Source organism: Hypanus sabinus, chromosome 9 (genome assembly GCF_030144855.1).
Source record: "Hypanus sabinus isolate sHypSab1 chromosome 9, sHypSab1.hap1, whole genome shotgun sequence".
NCBI classification, from domain to species: Eukaryota; Metazoa; Chordata; class Chondrichthyes; order Myliobatiformes; family Dasyatidae; genus Hypanus; species Hypanus sabinus.
In genome coordinates, this window is record NC_082714.1 from 20,768,877 (window position 1) to 20,783,150 (window position 14,274).

A 14,274-nucleotide genomic window follows, 5' to 3' on the forward strand; every position below is an offset into this window, starting at 1 on the left:
CTAAAGCCTTCAACCCTGATTGCCATTGATCTCTTCAAATGAATTTTTTACACCAGTGCTTCTGACTCGTCATTATTAATGTTAGTAGCTTTGTTCACACATCTCACCTATTGTATTGTGAACAAATTAAGTTCTGTTATCACAATATCCTTCTTAATGGCAAGCTGTTGATTTCGTGTAGGGCACAGACCAGTTCATAGCGTAAATGCACTCTGGGAGAAGGAATAAAGGCATAGACTATTTTCTAAATGAGGAGAATATTCAAAACTCAGAGATACAAAGGAACTTGGGAGTCCTTGTGCAAAATTCCCTACAGATTGATTTGTGGTTGAGTCAGTGGTAAGGAAGGCAAATGCAATATTAGCATTCATTTTAAGAGGACTAAAATATAAGAGCAAGTATATTATGCCGAGTCCTTGTAAGGCATTGGTCAGACTGCACCTGAGGTATTGGGGGCAATTTTGGGCCCCTTATCTAAGGAAAGATGTGCTGTCATTGGAGAGAGTCCAGAGGAGTTTCACAAGAATTATTCTGGAAATGAAAGGGTTAACATGGCTGCGGGCCTGTATTCACTAGAGTATAGGTGAAGGAAGGGGGAATCTCACTGAAACCTATTGAATATTGGAAGGCAGATAGAGGGGATGTGGAGAGGATGTTTACTGTAGTGGGTGAGTCTACAACCAGGGGGCACAGTCTCAGAATAGAGAAATGCCCATCTAGGACAGAGATGAGGAGGAATTTCTTTAGCCAGAAGGTGTTGAATCTGTGGATTCATTGCCATGGACTTCTGTGGAGGCCAAATCATTTAAAGTGGAGGTTTAGAAAGGATGTCAAAGGTTATAGGGAGAAGGCAGGAGAGTGGGTTTGAGAAGGGTAATAAATCAGTGATGGCACAGCAGCATGCATGAAATGTTGTGGGAACTCAGCAGGAAAACAGTAAATGGTCGGTCAAATGGCCAAACTCTGCTCCTGTCTTATGGTCTGCTTGAACCATCAGGATGATTTTTAATGAAAATAGAAAGCTGGAGACATGCAAAATACTAATCTACCATCACCACAAAAAGTCAAAATCTAACCAATTTTAAAAAAAAACAAAGTATCAGAAAAACTTCCAAAGTACGAAGCTCTATTTTATCATTTCCCTTCAACCATCTCCTCTCAACAGTCCACATGAAACAATGAGTTAAATAGTGCCTTATTTTTGACCTTGGGCTAGCTTTGAATATATTCATCTTAAGTATCAGCTCTCCAAAACAAAGAATCACACTGGGCTATTGTACTCACGTTGCATTCACTTGCTCAATTCCACAGTAATAGTTGATACCATCTGACGTGTTCTTCAACTGATGCGCCTTATCGTCAATCCAGTATGCTGAACATTTATCACACAGATCTCTCTCCAGTTCATGCTGAGCAGCCCTGTCATTTCTGCTTGAACAAAAAAGAGGAAGTTCATGTTTACAAGGTTACTTCAGAGGAGCTGATTCCAGTTACCTGCTGCAGGTTTAAAGTGGTTGAGAGGTTAGCTGTGGCGAGCAATTCGATGTGAGAAGACCTTTCACTCTGCTGCAATTGTTCTGTTCGTGTGTGGTTAGAATTTCAATAGGCGGAGAGGCTGGTTAAACAGCAAGCAGCTTGGATTTTATTTTTGGGTGTTGTTAGAAATTTAAATTGAGAACTGTGAGCTGTCTGTACTGTACCTGTTTCTCTACTGTAGATTTCTACGATTCTCTGAACATTGATTGCCGTCTTCATGGGTAATACAAATATAGAGCACACAGCCAGTCCATGTTGACTCTGGTTGCCTGTCTACATTAATCCCGTTTTCCCACATTATACCCATATCCCTTTACTCCCTTCCTATCCAAGAATCTGTCCAAATGCATTAAAATACTACTCTTATCAGCCTCCACCACCTTGTTCCAAATATTCACTATCCCCTCAAATCACCTTCGAGTTCTCAATTCTTCCCTTTAACCTATGTCCTGTAGTTACAGACTCCCTGACTTTGGAAAAGATTCGGACCATCTATCCTAGCTATGGCCCTCTTACTTTTTCAAACGAACATATCGTCACCCATCAGGCCCAATGTTGTAGTGGGAATGAACCCAGTCTATCTAACCACAGTCCGCCATTCTAGGTAACATGCCAGTGAACCTCTTCTGCACTCGCTCAATGCCATTTTTTTGAATTGCTACAGTCATATGTAACAGTGGCTTGACAGGCTCCCATAAGTCATTGCTGCGGGTCTGGAGTTAATATGTAGGCCGGATCAATCAAGAGTGATAGATTTCCTTCTATAAAGGACTTTTGTGAATAAAATGTAATTTTAACAACATATTTATCATCACTGATACTAATCCCAGATCATCTGATGAACTGAGTTGAAATTTCCCATCATGGGTTCCATACCTTTTGTCCACTCCATATTCCTGGCTCAGTAAAATGTTTCCTTTACATATCAGAATCAGATTTATCATCACCAGCAAGTATCATGAAATTTGTTAACTTAGCAGCAGCAGTTCAATGAAATACATGATAATATAGAAATAAATAAATCAATTAAAGGATATATGTATATTAAATAGATTTAAAATAGTGCAAAAACAGGAATAATATATATTTAGTATATTAGTATATATATAGTATTCTTGGGTTCAATGTCCATTTAGGAATCATTTGACAGAGGGGAAGAAACTTTTCCTGAATTGCCGAGTGTGTGCGTTCAGACTTCTGTACCTCCTTCCTGCTGGTAACAATGAGAAAAGGGCATCTGCTGGGTGATGGGGGTCCCTAATAATGGGCGTTGCCTTTCTGAGGCACCGCTCCTTGAAGATGGAGGCTCGTACCCCTGATGGAGCTGACTAAGTTTAGACTCTCTGCAGGTTACTTTGATGCTGTGCAGTAGCCTCCCCCACCACACCAAATAGAGAAGTCAAGGATTCAATTACAGAGGGAGATACAGAGGCCCAGGCCCTGTAATTTATGAATAGAACAGTAGGAATGATGGTGTTAAATGCTGAGCTATAGCCAATGAAAAGCATTCCACCATAGGTGTTTGTATTGTCCAGGTGATCTAAGGCCATGCGAAGAGCCATTGATATTGCATGTGCCGTAGACCCATTGTGGCGATAGGCAAATTGCAGTGAGTCCAGGTCTTTACGTATTAATTTAAGATGAGAAAATAAAGGGTGCATTTGCTCGGAAAAGTGGCTGCAATTAAGAACAGTAACTATTGCAAGATATGGGCAGGAAAAAAAACTGTAAAGAAAGTACTGAGCACGGCCTTGGCATGTGGGACTAGCTTGGATATGATTAAAGCTCAGTATTTTATGTTCTCAGCTAAAAGATGCAAAATCCACGTGTTCTACGATAGTGAAACTCTCCTCATTCACAATGTACTATAATCTCTGTTTTAGTCAAAAAAAAACTTGGAAAGATTGCTAGCCAATAATGAACATAATATTTATCTGATTGTGGGTTTTAATTTACCAGTGACTGCGAAGGCACAAGGCAAAAGCAAAAGGTAAAACAAATACTCTATTCTGTGCACACCCACAAGAATCACACGCTTCAACTGAAGTGTGGTACTGAACCAACAACACCAAGACGCTATCACAGGTTCTAAATGTGAGGGTCTGCACAAGGGGATCGGGCCGTTCAAATGATAATGTGGCGCATAATGTGATGTTCACTCTCTGGTCCTGCCTTGAGCCTCTGGCATCTTGTCCACAGTTGTAATAGAGTTCAAGTGCATGCAAACCTTTGGTAGTGTTCCCCAAATTCCTGCTGATCTACAGCAAGAAATAAAGCAACGAATGTGGCCAACTAAAATGATAGCAAAAATCAGCCCTAGATGCATCTGCTAATGACATGCAACACATCAACTAATTAATCCTTCCAAATTAAATACTGTTGATAAACAAGGTGTCAAATGCAGCTTTTCTTGGTGGTTTAATTTAATTGAAATACATGCTCGTTAATTCCATTGGCACAGGGGGAATCAGTGGACACATAAGCACATTGCCAATTGTGACGGCTGCAAGTTATTTACCAGCCTCCAGGGATGGAAGAACATTCATCAACAAGCTGACCTAAATCAACTGGAGGTTTGTTATCCTGAAAACCAACAAGTTCCCAAATCTCTCCTTTTAAAGGTACTGTAAACAACTTTCAGACTATTTACTGAATGACTTGCTACATTTTTCAACAGATGTTACTGATATATCACTTCAATAGTTCTTAACTATGGATTACTTGTATTCCAAGTAGCACTTAATCAATCCTTATCGTCCTCAGTTTTGCAAAAGATAAACATACCTTTTATATAAAAAAACATATTAGAATAGTGTTAATTAGGCAGATGGCTATGCTGTATGCAATACCATTGCATTTTTAAAATCAAATCTTGTTTTAAGAACAAACACACGCAAAAGTAAACTGGAATGGGACACTTTGCACCACAAGCCTGCTCCACTATTCAAAAAGCTCAGAGCAAACTCAGCTGCATTTTTCCCTTTGCTAGCCATGAGATCTCAACATATCAACGCAGCTATGAAGAAGGCACGACTATGTTTGTATTTCATTAGGAGTTTAAGGAGATTTGATATGTCACCTAATACACTCAATAATTTCTACAGGTATACCATGGACAGCATTCTAATTGGCTGCATCACTGTCTGGTGTGGGGGTTGTGGGGGTTGTGGGGGTTGTGGGGAAGGCTATTAAACAGGATTGAAATTGTAAGCTCAGTCAGCTACATCATGGGCACGAGCCTCCCCAGTATCCAGGAGCAATGCTTCAAAAAGGCAGCTTCCATCATTAAGGACACCCATCATCCAGGACATGCTCTCTTCTCATTGCTACCATCAGGAAAAAGGTACAGAAGCTTGAAGGCACACACTCAACAATTCAGGAACAGCTTCTTCCCCTCTGCCATCCAATTTCTGAATGAATACTGAACTCATGAATACTACCTCATAACTTTTTTTTATTTCTATCATTTGTACATGGCAGGAAACATGTCCTGAACTCACTGAATGCCATTTCTGCTTCTCATGCTCACGGTGTACTTTTCTGTTGGGTTAGTCCCCTTAGAACAGAGATGAGAAGGGTATACCTCATTGAGAGGGTGGCGAATCTGTGCAGCTCATTGCCACAAACGACTGTGGAGGCCAAGTCATTGGGTATATATAAATCAGAGTTTGACAGGTTCTTGATTAGTTAGGATGTCAAGGGTTACAGGGAGAAGGAAGGAGAATGGGGTTGAGAGGAATAATTAATCAGCCATGATGGAATAGCAGAGCAGACTCGATGGGCTGAATGGTCTAATTCTGCACGCATGTCCTTTGATGTTATGATCTAAGAATCAGATGCAAGTTCATTATCCAATATATAGCACTGGGACCACATGTTTTGGTCTATTGACCTGGGAATCCATGGCTCATTCTCACCCTGTTCCAGACCCTTTGCTGGCAGCTGGCATTAGGCAGGATGTACAGTAGAAGTGGATAAAAGAGAATGAAGTGGTTGGGGGGGGGGAGGGAATATGATTGGGAAGTGGGACAGGATGAAAGGCTAGCCTGGAGAATGCAGACTAACTGACAGGTACCCAGTATGAGAGGGCATAAGGTTATGGAAAGGGTAGGAGGTCCAGAGTGGTTCTGAGGAAGAACCTTTTCACCCAGATGATGACTGGAGTTTGGAATGAGCTGTCTGTGCTGGTGATGGAGGCAGGTACTCAAAACATTTAAGAACAGAGGTAAGGAGGAATTTTTTTAGCCAAAGACTAGTGAATCTGTGGAATGCTCTGCCACAGGCTGTGGTGGAGGCCAAGTCCGTGGGTATACTTAAGGCAGAAATTGATCATTTCTTGATTGGTCAGGGCATCAAAGGATATTGCGAGAAGGCAGGTGTATGGGCTTCAGTGGGATCCGGCATCAGCCATGATGGAATGGTGGAGCAGACTCGATGGGCTGAATGGCCTAATTCTGCTCCTATATTTTATGGTCTTACAGTCTAAATGCTAGTAATGGTTTTGGTTTAAATAGTTACTTGATGGTCAGCAGGGACACAATGGACAGAAAGGCCTGTTTCTAAGTTGTATAACTGATTAATGGTCCCATGGAGCTAGTCTATCTGCCTTAGTGGCATGAAAAGGGCTCAACAGGGCTGGATCTGCTACCACATACTCCACAATAGAGGTTAGCCAGTTGCCCAGTTAGTAACAACAGGGAGTGAATGTTCATTGCTTCTGACTAGGTCACCACAGTTGAGGCTCGGAAGATCACTTAGGTCCCAGTCACTGGTGGCACTGGAATTGTGGAGCTATTGTTGAGCAGCTACCTCACAGCACCATAAGACATGGGACCAGATTAGGCCATTTGGCCCATCAATTTACTCCACCATTCTATCATGGCTGATTTATTACCCCTCGCACACCCATTTTCTGTTCTCCTGTAATCTTTGACACATTTACTAAACAAGAACCTATAAAAACTTCCACTTTAAATATGCCTATCAACTTATCCTTCACAGCTGTCTGTGGCCATGAATTCCACAGATTAGCCACACTTTGGCTAAAGAAACATAGAAAACCTACAATACAGGCCCTTCGACCCACAAAGCTCTGCCGTACATGTCTTTACCTTAAAAATTACCTAGGGTTACCCATAGCCCTCTATTTTTCTGAGCTCCATGTACATGTCCAGGAGTCTCTTAAAAGACCCCATCGTATCCACCTCCACCACCATCGCTGGCAGCACATTCCACGCACTCACCACTCTCTGCATAAAAATCTTACCCCTAACATCTCCTCTGTACCCTCTTCCAAGTACCTTAAAACTTAAACTTCCACCTCATCTCTGTTCTAAAGGAAAATCCTTGTATTCTGAGGCTCTGCCCTCGGGTCCGAGACTCCACCACTATTGGAAACATCCTCTCCATGTCCACTCTACATTCAACAGCTTTCAATAAGACCCCCCTCCACCATTCTTCTAAACTCCAGTGAGTACAGACCAGAGGCACGAAATCCTAACAAGAACAACAAGCATGTGACACAAAATACTCCAGACTAAATGATGGTAAATGGGATTAGTGTAGATAGGTACTTGGTGATCAGCAGGAGCATTGTGGCCAGAAAGGCCTGTTTCTGTGCTGTACCGCTCTAATATCCCAGGATGACCCAGCTTCCGCACACATGCCAAAAATGTGTGGGTCGGTCTGTGTGTTGACTGCTATTTATTGCTTCACCCCCACCATATATGTGGCTGACAGAATAAAAGAAGGCAGCTGTATTGTTAATGGGACCTGTGTGATACTGGGTTGCAGCACATTGACTGGGCAAGTGGCGTTGCACTGAACACTGGTATGAACTTGAAGCACCATCAATAACTCTCGGAGACGTGAGGCGAGAGATAGGCTTTTATTAGCTGGAAGAGAGCAGTCAGCAGCAAGAGACCATCATACGACATCCTGGAGACTGAGGGAGGAGCAGTGCCTCCAATTGCCTTTATACAGAGGTCAGTGGGAGGAGCCACAGGAGCAGTCAGCAGAGGGGCGTGTCCAGACAGGTATATATAGTTCAGCACAGAACTCAATGATTGGACTGGTACCTTCCACGTCTACAGTTAAAGGATATCAGGAGATTATAGGAAAGACCTTCACATTAAGGAACATTAGGTAGAAAGGCAATCATACAATAAAATAAGTCTTTTGTTTTAATTATATATGAATGAATTTTCCAATACATATACAGAGTTTGCTAGGCCTAAACAAGTGATTACGTCCGATGAAATTTCTTTCAAAGTTCTTGCACTATAGCAAATTTTAAAATTACTTACGAAAGTTGCTCAGCGGCTCTCTCTATGCCTCTTTTCAATCTTTCTTGAATGCACTTGATAATTCTCATTTCCTTTTAACAAATAACAAGACAAAGCTAGAAGTGCTTTCTAATGCTGGTGATTATAACACTCATAGCACCCCCAGCAAGAGGAAGGTGACCGGCCCTTAGATACATCAAGCTTCAGTCTACATCAGAAACTTCTCTGGTCCAGAAAGCTCTTGAGAGGCTTGTCCCTTGGATTTCCAGTAAAATGTCCCAAATGATGGAAGTTTGGAATCAAATGCATGAGGAAATTTGGGTTTCCATGCAGTGGACTTCAGTGTGAAGGGTCTGAACCAGGAAACAAGCTGAATGCCTAAAGAGCTGACAAAAACGTCATAAATATTGTTTTATTTCTGCCCCTTAAAAAGTGGGCACCGACCCTAAGACTGGGAAAAATAGGTCTCAGCAAATAATGAATTTTTGCTATTTCCTGCTTCCTGTCACCTGATAGAATGTACAAAGGACCTTGGCTATTAGATCCTGTGAATCCACTGGCATGCCCTCCCACCTGTCACACTTCCAATCTGGGAGATAATGGTAAGAAAAAGCAATAAAACCCCTGAAATGGATCTGATGTTCAAACTACTCAACTGTTCAGGTGACATTTGTGGAGAACGATTAATATTTGAGGTTAGAATCTTTCTTTTCTGATGCAACATGACTCTACTTCTCCCACCACTGATGCCATTTAACTTGCTGAGTATTTCCCCAGACTCATTTTATTTCAGATTTCCAGCTTCTGCAATATGTTATTTTTGGAATGGAAGCTCCTAGTTTCCCAGTGAAGGAGAGTCTTGTAACTAACCTCCTTTAGCCATCTTGAGCCCAGCATTTATAACTCAAGGAAACAATCTTAGCCCTTCATCATCCCAGAAATGGGTTCACTGGTTTAAATCGGGGATTTAATCGCGGTTTCGCAAACACTCCGCTGATATCAGCCTATTTGTTAACGTGCAGAGAAAAAAGGCACATTTGCTGATATTTTTGCACTGATTAGTGAATACTGCTGGGCTACATGATCCCAAAACAAGCACAAACGGATTTAGATAGTTCCTCGGCCATTTCAAGCAGATTCCACCATTGAAAAGCAATATGCAACGTTCATTTCTGAGGGATTATAACCAGGCTTCTGAGATGGTTTACTTCACTCTGACCTTTCAACTGTGGGAGTGTGCCACAAGTCAGCACCAACCATTCATTATCACCCTGCACTATAATAATCTTCGGGTAGATCACTATTCACTTTGGGTTTCAGAGTTCACCAATTCTCAGGCCTACATTCTAATACAGACTGGAACAGGCTCGATTGGCAAAGCCTTGCAATGTGAACTAATGTGCAAGGTGTTGTTGCTCAGCAGAATTGCGGGGACAATGCTTTTCAGCAACTGGTGAAATGTACTGCAGGTACCAGCTGTAGTGGTCAACGGACACTAAACATGGTCCATCCCAAATCCATTGTGCTTTTGTGCCCACCTCAAGTAACTCACCTCAAGCAGCTGCGACTCCACTTCATCATGAACCAAGTCAATGCCCATCCTCTTTTCACGGTGGTACAAACATTCTTGAACCATCTGAAATAAAGAACATCCTTGTGTTTTTGTATTAAACTCATGGAGCTCTGCTATGGACTTATTGTAAACTTGTATAACTTACATTAAGCATGATAGTTTTAGACCAGTTCCTCAAGGTTGTAATAGCCAGTCGTGGTACTAGAGATAAGCTCCCACTACCTGTTAAATGCTTACAATGGTGCTTGCCTCAAATAGCCTCTGACAACCAAGTCCAGCTCCTGGCCTTCACGTGCGGCTTACTTGCCAAGCCCAGTGAAACCATTCTACTGAAGGAAGGGGCAAAGGCAGATTACTGGTGCCTTAAAACGCGTCGCTTCAGGCAGATGGAACTGTTCAGCTGTGGATGGCGGCTCCTCGAGGAGAAGGGAAACTCTGATCTCAAACCTCCGCTGCCTTTTGGCTTTACCCACTCATGGGAAAGGCTTCGGGAAGAACGCCTGAGGGAAAAATCTGGAGCTGGAGTGCTTAAGGCAGTCCTACGTTGTCTTCAATGCTGACTGGGCAGCTAGGAGAGAACATCCATGGTCAAACCTAACCAACAGAGGCCTCATAAGACGTAGGAGCAGAATTAGCTCATTCAGCCTGTAGAGTCTGCTCCATCACTCTGTTATGGATAATTATTATCCCTCTCAACCTCATTCTCCTGCCATCTCCCAGCAATCTTTGACATCCTGACTGATCAAAAACCTATCAACCTCCTCTTTAAATGCACCCAATGACTTGGCCTCCACACCCGGCTGTGGCAATGAATTCCATAGATTCATCGCCCTCTGGATAAAGAAATTGCCCCTCATCTCTGTTCTAAAGGGACATCCTTGTTTAGCAAGGTAAGTCAATATCCTAGGAGAATGTAGATTGGAATAGTAAGCAGATCATTAGTTACATTCCCGTCAATTACAGCTGCCCAACTGGCAGTTTAATGAGAAACAAGTTGGGAAAACAGAGCACAGGCACATATAGAAGTGCTTTATTGGCTGTGAAGTACTTTGAAATGCTCTGAAAATTACTATGTAACTGCATATTTTATGGAAAATAATATACAGTTGAAATCATTGGCAAAACAACTACTCCTCTGTTAGTTTTACTAAACATATCATGTAGTAATCCGTTGATTTAAATTGAACCAAATTCAGAAGCAGAGTAGTTCAAAGACGCATGTTGCCTAAATTTAATGCAGGGACAGAGATGGATGTATAAGTGAATACAGAAATCTCAGTTTGTAACTTTAGTCCACCAGAAAAGCAATTTTTTACTTAACCCTTATATTTTTTGTATGCTTTGAGCAGCATCATAAAGGATCTAAAAATGCATGTGTCTACCTTGGGGGGAAAAAAGGCAGCATCTTAGGTCATTGGTTCAAGCCCCGCTCTGGAGACTTCAGCGCAACTTCCAAAGGTACTTTGGTACAAAAATGAAGGAATATTGTCACATTTCAGAGGAGAAATTAAACCAGGCCCAACAGAAAACATTCAAAGAAAAATAAGCTAACAATAGATGATTCAGACAAATCAAAAGATTAAACTTTGAACTCTGCAAACCTGAGTCTCGGGCAAAAATTCTAGAATTATCATTGGTTATCAATGAACACCACTACCAGATAAAACTACAGTCCATCAAAATGCTGATAATTCATTGCTGAGGTAAAACAGAAGTGTTGCAATTGCTCAGCCAGTCAGTCAGCATGTATGAAGAGATAAACAAAATGAGGAATCAAATTTAGTGAACTTACACAATGTGCAAATTGCACAGCAAAGACATTACCCAAGGGAAGACAAGGAAAAGAGTAATCAGGGCCTCAGAGATAAGGTAGGAGCACAACTACCTGAGAATTAGAGACATGAGAGTGAAGGGCTAAGGCAGAGTTATCAGGAGGATTAAGTTTCTTATCTAAAGATATCCTGCCACATGGTCTCTCAGTTAGTCTCCACCGCCATGCACCTTCTCAGACATGAATTAAGGAAATGGTGCCCAAGCATTCATGGTTAAAACCCAGCTACCTCACCACAAGTTTGTAACCTTAGAGAAACTCCCAACTGCACATTGATCTTTGTTTTTTAAAACTGAAATTCCAAATACACAACACACTTAAACATTGCATTGTGAGAGAACTTTAAGTCAATTATCACTCAACACAGTTCTTGCAAATATTTTACCATCTGAATTTCACTTTGGAAGAAAGCCGTATGGCTAAAATTTGCTTCCTCATTTTGATTATTAATAGTCCTCTCTCAACTGGCACTTGTGGTTAAAATACAAAGGTTCAGAGACAACTTCACTCGCCCCATTATTGAAATAATCCCACAATTTATGGACACACTTTCAAGGACTCTTCATCTCATATTATCGATAGTTATTCCTAACTTATTTATTTATTTTTTCTTTTTGTATTTGTAGTTTGTTGTCTTTTGCACACTGGTTGAATGCTCGGGTTGGTGTGGTCTTCCAGTGATTCTATTATGGTTATTATTCTATCATGGATTTATTGAGTTTGCCTGCCATAAGAAAAAAAATCTCAGTGTTGTATATGGTGATATATACTGTATGTACTTTTATCGTAAATTTACTTTGAACTTTTGAACAAAAGAAACTGTTGATGCTGGAAATTCAGAGCAACACACGAAAAATGCTGGAGAAAGACGGAAGGTCAAGCAGCATCTCTGGAAGGAAAGGAACAGTCAAAATTTCAGGCTGAAACCCTTCATCAGGACTGATGGAGTTGACTGCTGAAATAATGGTTTATATCTTTCTAATCACTGGATTAAAAATTTTGAGAAAATTAAAACTATTCAAAGAACAACTGCTTAAACAAGTGAAGACAACATACAGTAGTTTAACAAGCTAAGAGAATTCACCAACACCCCCTTCCCCCTGAAAAATATGTCTATCTACTAACATTAATGCATCTGTGGTTTTCTGATGAATGAGCAGTTCTCAAGAAATTCCCTTGAACTAAGATCATCTCTAATCCCACACAGTGAATTAATGGACCATAAGACCTCAAGACATAGGAGCAGAATTAGGCCATTTGGCCCATGGATTCTGCTACACCATCCCATCATGGCTGATTTATTATCCCTCTTAACCCCAAGCACCTGCCTTCTTTCTGTAATATTTGATGCCCTGACAAATAACCTTTATTTTGAATATACCCAACACCATCCATAGCAATAAATTCCACAGATGTATCACCATCTTGCTAAAAAAATAAATTTCTTCTCATCTCAGTTTCCGAAGGGACGTATTCTGGAGGCCATACTCTCTGGTCCTAAAGTCCCTCACTGTATAGGAAACAAGCTCTCCACATCCACTCTATCAAGGCCTTTCAACATTCAATAGGTTTTAGTGAGATTCCCCCTCTCCCCCATTCTTCCAAACTCCAGCACATACAGACCCTGAAGCAACAAGCGCTCCTTATACGTTAACCCTTTCGTTCTCAGGATCATTCCTCGGAACCTCCTCTGGACCCTCTCCAATACCAGCACTACCTTCTTAGATAAAGGGCCCATAACTGCTCACCATACTCAGTGTGGTCTGGCCAATGCCTTAATTGTACAATAAGATAGCTCTTGGGGATATACATTCCAAGGAGGTGGGTACCTCTACAGCTGAGATGAGAAATTCCAATATCAGTCTGTCACTATTTATGTTATTTTAGTGCTAATTCACACTTGAAGCTTATGCTAATTCTGATAATAAAGAGGTCTTTAATATCTGATGCAAGAGCAATGCAATGTCAATGATTGTCATAGTGGGGTCAAGGGATATGGGGAGAGGGCAGGAACAGGGTACTGATTGTGTATGATCAGCCATGATCACAGTGAATGGTGGTGCTGGCTAGAAGGGCCGAATGGCCTACTGCTGCACCTACTGTCTATTGTCAGTTTCATAAGTAAATTGATAGATAAAGTAGATAAATAGACAAATAAATAAATAGACAGATCAATAGATAAATAAGTAAATGAATGAATGAACAAATAAAATAATAGATGGATAAATAAATAAATAACACTGTTTACAAAGCGAGGGTGAAAAATCAAGACAACTGTAGATACTGGAAATATGAAATTAAAAAATGTGGGGAAAACAGTAGATCAGGTAAGAGAAATGGTTATAGTTGTGGGTCAGAAACCCTTCTTTGGAGTTTTTCCACTCCACTATTTTCATTTTATATTAAAAACTGTAGACTTTGACCAATAGTCCTATTTCCTCTCTGACAACAAGTGCTGATTAATACAGGATTGGTGCACCAGAGCCACAGGGCAGGAAGAAGGGATAAGCTCTGACTTTAAGTAATGATCACTAATGTGATCAATGGGATGATCTACATTTCTTGGAGTGTTTTATCTTCCCTCCACCACATTGCAGGGTCACTGGAATGGGTCTAGAATTTAGCACTTTTAGACAGGAGGAAAGTTAAAACAGATAACAAGATTAAAACTTGGCAAAAACAGAGAGAGAATTTATGAAGGGAGGTGTAATTGTGCGCTTGATTTATTTATTACAGAAATGAAGCTACCTTTTGTAATAACTCATGTATTCTAATTTAATGCATTTCAAAAACTGATAGCCAATTATATTTTTCTAAATGAAATTAGTGTGGACTAACTCATTTTGCTACTTCTCCATTTTTTGGCTTAATTAGTATGTTAATGACTGCTACCAAGGCTTGGCCAGGCTCAGCAGCTATTTACATCCCTTGCAATTTGTTGGTAAGCTCCGCCAGGTTTTGCACTTCATTTCATTACTATTTATTTATCTTAGAGTTAACTTACAATGTTTGACAACCTTCCATGAATGCATGCCAATTATTCTCTTAGC

The 14,274-nt window shown here is 40.8% G+C and overlaps 1 protein-coding gene across 1 annotated transcript in view; it reads right to left on the reverse strand.

Moving 5' to 3' along the window:
- LOC132399142 (tektin-3-like) overlaps nucleotides 1–14,274 on the reverse strand; it is a 117,023-nt gene that overhangs the window by 38,579 nt on the left and 64,170 nt on the right. The window contains exons 3-5 of the mRNA XM_059979185.1: nucleotides 9,373–9,456; nucleotides 7,842–7,912; nucleotides 1,285–1,428 (exon numbers count right to left, since the gene is read on the reverse strand). Of these exons, the coding sequence (XP_059835168.1) occupies nucleotides 1,285–1,428; nucleotides 7,842–7,912; nucleotides 9,373–9,456 (299 nt within the window). The remainder of the gene's footprint in view (nucleotides 1–1,284; nucleotides 1,429–7,841; nucleotides 7,913–9,372; nucleotides 9,457–14,274) is intronic.